A 6,148-nucleotide genomic window follows, 5' to 3' on the forward strand; every position below is an offset into this window, starting at 1 on the left:
CATTTGATGGGGCTGGGGGGGGGGGCGGGGGCTCAGAGAGGGACACTCGCAAAGTCCCAGAGCTGGGATTCAGACCAGCTGTGGGGTCGATCGCAGCAAGTCCTTAGTCCACCTGGGTCTTGCACTCCACCTCTGTGGGCAGAGACAGAAACGATGGGGAGCCCAGCAGCCGGAGGGCATGCGAGGATGGACGGGAGCAAGGGCGCCCAGGCGGGCGGGGCACACGGCAGGCAGCACCCCCGGTGTGCAGGTGCCTCCGGCGCTGGCCCATCCCCTCACGCGTCTCTCTCCTCCCTGCCAGTGCCCTCCGCCAGCATGACGCGCCTGATGAGGTCCCGTACAGCCTCGGGCTCCAGCGTCACGTCCCTGGAGGGCGTCCGCAGCCGCTCCCACACCAGCGAGGGCGCCCGGCTGGACATCGTCCCCAACTCCGGCGGCTCCGGGAGCAGCGCAGGGCCCAACTCCACGGAGGTGTCCTGCTAGGTGGCCCGGGGGACGGCCGCACCTGGACTCTGGGATCAATCGCTGTAGCCGCCCCTCCTCCGGCCCCTCCCCGCCCCTGCCTGCCAACCACATGTAGCTCGGTATTAATCCAAAGCTTATTTTGTACGAGTGAGCTCTGGTGACGACAAAGTGAGACTGGGTTTGTGGAGGGCTCCCTTTCCGGCGAGGGCGGGGCGGGGTGGACCAAAGGGAAAGGAGCATCTCAGTGTCCTGTTTCCACTAGCGAGCGGCCTAGAGGCCACTCTCTTACCCTCCCTCAGAGACGCCAAACTGCCAAAAACAAGAAACACAGAGCAAACACTTGATCAGACCACGGCTAGGCTGACCTGAGCATCCTGGCGCGAAGGGACGTTTTGTTGGAAGCCCAGCCCACCTACTTCCTGTTTCCTTTCCAACTAAAGAAAAAAAACAGACCCAGTTTCTGGAAACCAAGCCCTTTCTGATTTGGAGAGGGGGAGAGCGGGGAATGGTGGCGAGCTCTTTTAACAAAGCCAAACAGGAAGCGGGGAAAGCGGTGCAATTTATGTGGAGGCTCCGAAGTGTTTGGAAGAGCAGATCTCTGTAGTGAACTTGAAGAAGTAAGATTTTTAACGCCTGTGCATATATACACTTTTTAGTGCCGATGCCAGAAGGCTGTTTTTCTGGCATTTTTTTAATGGACAAAAGAAGCAGGTGACAAAATCTCCCAGGTTTTCAAAGAAACGGCCTTGGCACACGTTTGGTATCGGGGGTTTGAGGCTTTGATTCTGCTGCCTGACTCTTCCTCCACGTCCCCTACTTCCTACCCCCAATACGTGGACGAGTGATTATTTCATTCCCGGGGAAGATCATGTAGATGTGTAGTTGCTTCTTTGAAATGGAGGGCTGTGCCTGGCTGTGATGCGTCTCCACGCAGTGGCCGGGGGAGGGGGGCAGGGGCATGGAGGTGGGGTGGTATTTTTTGTTATTAGATGTAAAGGATTCCTCGTGGTTGTGGTGGGATCCGGTGCAGTTGTGATTTCAGTTGATCCCATCTGGTTCCCAGGAATCGTGTGATTGCGTTAAACCTAGCTTCCAATCTTTGACAACCCGGGTTGAATCTGAACTTCCGGCCAAACATTTCTGACCTGGTGACCTTCCGGGATCTTCAGATAGAACTGTTCGCTCTTGTAGGGGGTGGGGATTCCCTCGGGGAGTGGTGGCCCGGAAGATGCAGGGATTCTGGAATGTGTATTCCATGGGATTTCCTTCCCTCTCCTGCCTTCCCCTCGTCCCTGCCCCTCTAACCTCTCGCTGAACGGGGTGGCACCACTGACATTTCTGGGCAACGTCAGCGTAGCTGTCAGGTTCCTGTACTACTTACTGCCTTTTGATTTTTACTTTGGCTAACCGTGGACCTTCTCATAGGAAGTTTGATCAGAGTGAAAGGAACATTGTGGCTCAGCCGCCGGGGCCTGGTGGTTACTGGGAGGGAATAGGCAAGCCTTCTAGGTAGCTTGGGGGGATAATGACTCAGTTTATCTGTGACCTACCCCCTGGGAGGCAGAAATGGCTGAATCAGAACAAGAAACTGTTGTGTACAAGTCTTTCCAGAGGAGTTTCTTAATGAGATATTTGTATTTATTTCCAGACCAATAAATTTGTAACTTTGCAGTGGCTTGTGTCTTTTTCCTCCGCCCGAGAGGTCGTGCATTGGGATGGGTCCTTCCTAACCTGGGGCTTCCTACCACATGCCCCCCACCTTTGGAATTCTTTGCTTTAGAGCGTCCCTGTCCAGGAAAAATATAATACGAACCACAGATGTAACTTCAGATTTTCAAGTAGCCACATTAAAAAAGGTAGAGACAAGTGAAATTAACTTTAATAATTTAACCCAACATATCCAAAATATTATCATTTCAACATAGGATCAATATAATTATTAAGGTATCATGCATTCTTTTCTTCCTACTAAGAAATCCGGGGTGTGTTTTACATCACAGCACATCTCAATTCAGACCAGCCCTGTTTCAAGCGCTCAGTAGCTGAATGATACAGTGACAAAGGGATCAAGCTTTTCATCCTATAATTAGAAGGAAACATCTTTTTTCACATTTTATTTTTATTATAGAAAAGCATGTGGAAAGACCACCCAGTGACAATCCCTGTAATGCTTCTGGCCCTTGTATTTTTTTTTTTTTTTTTTTGCGGTACGCGGGCCTCTCACTGCTGTGGCCTCTCCCGTTGCGGAGCACAGGCTCCGGACGCGCGGGCTCAGCGGCCATGGCTCACGGGCCCAGCCGCTCCGCGGCACGTGGGATCTTCCCAGACAGGGGCACGAACCCGTGTCCCCTGCATCGGCAGGCGGACTCTCAACCACTGCACCACCAGGGAAGCCCTGGCCCTTGTATTTTTTAAAAAAACTGCAGACACAACAGGTTTCAGTACAACCTCCCATTTCTATTTAAAATGAGTTTAAAATTTACAAAAGAGGTGCAAAGATAGTACAGAGAGTTTCCATATACCCCACCTCCAGTTTCCCCTATTATTATTAGCATCTTATGTTACTACAGTGCATTGGTCACGACTAAGAAATCAACATTGATAGATGACTATTAACTAAGATCCATACTTTCTTGGGATTTCACTAGTTTTTCCCTGTTGTCCTTTTTCTGTCCCAGGATCCCGTCCAGATACCAGGTTACATTTCATCATCATGCCTGCTTTGCTTCCTCTGGCCTGTAAGAGATTCTCAGACTATCCTTGCTTTTGATGACCTTGACGGTTTTGAGAAGCCCTGGTGGGGCATTTTGTAGAATGGCCTTCAACTGAGGTTTGCGTATATGGTTTTCTCATGGTTCAGTTGGGGTTCTGAGTTTGCGGAATGAAGACCTCAGAGGCTCAGTGCCATTCTCATCACCTCGTGCTGTCAGCGTGATGGGCCAACGTGATTTAACACGGGTGAGGTTGACTTGGAGCACCTGGCGGAGGTCGTGTTTGCCAGGTGTCTCAACTGTTAAGTTACTTTTTCTGCTTTTCCATACTTGTTCTTTTGAAGCAAGTCCCTAAATGCAGCCCACACCTAACACCCCCCTCCTTTTTAAACAACTATCTGTTTATTATTTTGGTTTTTGCTTCACGTACCTTGAAGGGTTTCTTAGCGTAATTAGCTGTAAACACTTTTGCAGCCTGCATCACCGCGCAGCAAGCTCCTGGGCAGGGAAGGATGAGGGGACCGTGTGTGGTGTGCACGTCAGGAAGGGAAGCAGGAAGGGTTTTAACGCATAAAATACAGCACGTAATATTGCAAAAGAAACCACTGATAGTGAAGTGTAATTCTCCAAATGTTCCGATTGTGTGACGTTTCTTTATTAATAAGTTAAATAGTGATGTGGAGGCAGGTCTCAATATAATTTCAAGGTAGTGATGAGCATAATAGCAGTTCGAGAAAAGTGCCACAACTGTGGTAAGAAAAATACATGCGATTTCAACTGGTGATATTAGGGTCTGTGGCCCACGATGCCGCATCGCAATTAGAGATTAGTAAAAACAAAGATTCATCTCCCCCCAATCCAAGCACACGACCCCTGAATTTAATCCATGGATCCCTGATCCAAGGACCCGAGGTTAAGGAGCCCTGCTTTAGATGCAGGAGGAGAAGCACGTAGGCTCATCCTTATTCTACATTCACAGTAAGGGCCTTTTCTGTGACGGATCCTATGTGAGAGTCAGGAACAAAGGAAAGGCAGGCATAGAAGAGCCAGCAAGGACTCACCATGGCAGTGGGCGCATACGTGGCACAGAGACCCCCTGGACCTGCCACGATCAGCTCCTTGGAGCTCAGGCTTCCATTGAGAGAAACGAACTGTTGCAGGTGTTTGCATGTATCAGATGCTATTAGAGATGGTTTGCCCAGAGGCTGTTTTGCCAGCTGGGGATCTAGTTCTGTGTTCCTAGCTGCTTATTTTGGTTTCAATCCCCAGACCCTTGGGTGTCAGCAGCAGCTGGGAGACCAAGTGTGCATCCAGATCAACCACGTGCAGGCTCTACAGGGGCAACAGAGGCCCATCTGCCACCTTCCGCATTCCGCTTCCCAGACACAACCTCACTATTGGTCACTGGATGGGTCCCTAGATAGAGCCTAAATCCATCTTGGGCTTCTCAGCCTGCACGGAAACCCTTCAACTGTGTTCCACATGGAATCCAAGGGCAGAGGGGAAGCTTGGCCTTATGGGTTTGGAGATGGGATTAGGGAGGGGGCCTAGTGAGCAGATGAGCCTCCTTCTTTCTAAGAACAGATTTCCCTGCATCTCTAAAGCATAAAACGATGGGATCCTTGACCTTCTGCTTCTTGGACCTGGAACCAAACGGGTCTTTGTGTCTTTCAAGGGTAAGAATTGAACGGGACCAGCTTGATTCAAGTGTCCACTCGCTGTCCAATCAACTATGAGCGTAAGAGCATCTCGAGATAACTGCCACCATCGTGATAAGAAAAATATACGTGATTTCCACTGGTGATGTTAGGGTCTGTGGCCCACCTTTAGGTCAGAGGAGACGCTTCATTGCAATCAGAGGTTAGTTCACGCTACTCCCGTCCCCTCCCTCACATACACACGGCAGGCTTCCGAGTAATCCATGTAGCTATAGCCGGTGAATTGCTATGTGCTTTGCCATTAAACCCACTGACAGCCAAACTCGCTGTTGCAGGAAAGGCCCTTCCTCATTCCTGCTCCGAGAAATTTCCTGAACACCCCGCCCTCCCCAGGAAGCACTGACCATATGACCTCGTGACAAGGGCACTCTGCAGAGAATGCATTACTAATAATAGTCATATTATTATGCGTTTATTATAGTTTGTTTTCCTTTTTTCTCTTTATCTGTGAGGATGAGTTACCCTTGCTTCACAGATGAGAAAGCCAAGGCTCACAGAGATGAAATGGCTTTTGTGCAGCCATTTCTAAAATGGATTACGTCCCTCTTGTCTGGAAAACAGCTGGCTGAGAACATGACTAATGCAACCACCTATTGACGTCTTGGGACTGTAGAACATTGCTTAGTTCCTGGGACTAATAAACTGGGGGACCTTGCGGCTTTTACTGCCCATGGGGACATTCGTCCTTCCATTAAGTAGTCCCACCCAGGCGGTGACCAGCCTTTATCGTATCTTTCATCTGGTTCTTAATTCTTCTGTCTCCTCCTTTGCTGGCAGGCTGACATTTTTGTCATTGCCATCAATAAGCCAGGCTTTAGCAGCTTCCTCTTCCTCTTTATGGGATGGACTGAGAAACCCACTTTCGCTAGTGGTGTGTGAAAAACAAGATTTAGCATGGAGATCTGCAAACATTCTTTACAGCATATAATATACGAAACCATACATGGGTTTGGTGCCAGCTTTTTCATCTCCTTAGAAATCATTTTTGCTCAGTTCTACATTGGAAAGAACCCAGGTTCAGCTGGAACTGGGACCTCTGAATATATAGGATGCTTCTGCATTTTCATTTCATCGGTGGAGGGTGAGAGAGAACAGTGACTTCTCTGCTATATGCCTTTTTTTTTTTTTTTTTTTTTTTTTTTTTTTTTGCGGTACGCGGGCCTCTCACTGTTGTGGCCTCTCCCGTTGCGGAGCACAGGCTCCGGACGCGCAGGCTCAGCGGCCACGGCTCACGGGCCCAGCCGCTCCGCGGCA

At 49.6% G+C, this 6,148-nt stretch overlaps 1 protein-coding gene across 6 annotated transcripts in view; it reads left to right on the forward strand.

The window, feature by feature from the left end:
- Window positions 1–2,136, forward strand: part of NDRG1 (N-myc downstream regulated 1) — a 56,437-nt gene extending 54,301 nt beyond the window's left edge. For 5 of the 6 annotated variants that reach the window (XM_055082280.1, XM_007106434.3, XM_007106436.4 and 2 more), the window contains one exon: window positions 302–2,136. In XM_055082280.1, coding sequence (XP_054938255.1) covers window positions 302–483 — 182 coding nt within the window. In that variant the 3' untranslated portion in view covers window positions 484–2,136. The remainder of the gene's footprint in view (window positions 1–301) is intronic. The other variant, XM_055082281.1, reaches the window with a different exon arrangement.
- The last annotated feature ends 4,012 nt before the right edge of the window (window positions 2,137–6,148 follow it).

Source organism: Physeter macrocephalus, unplaced genomic scaffold (assembly GCF_002837175.3).
Source record: "Physeter macrocephalus isolate SW-GA unplaced genomic scaffold, ASM283717v5 random_47, whole genome shotgun sequence".
Taxonomy (NCBI): domain Eukaryota; kingdom Metazoa; phylum Chordata; class Mammalia; order Artiodactyla; family Physeteridae; genus Physeter; species Physeter macrocephalus.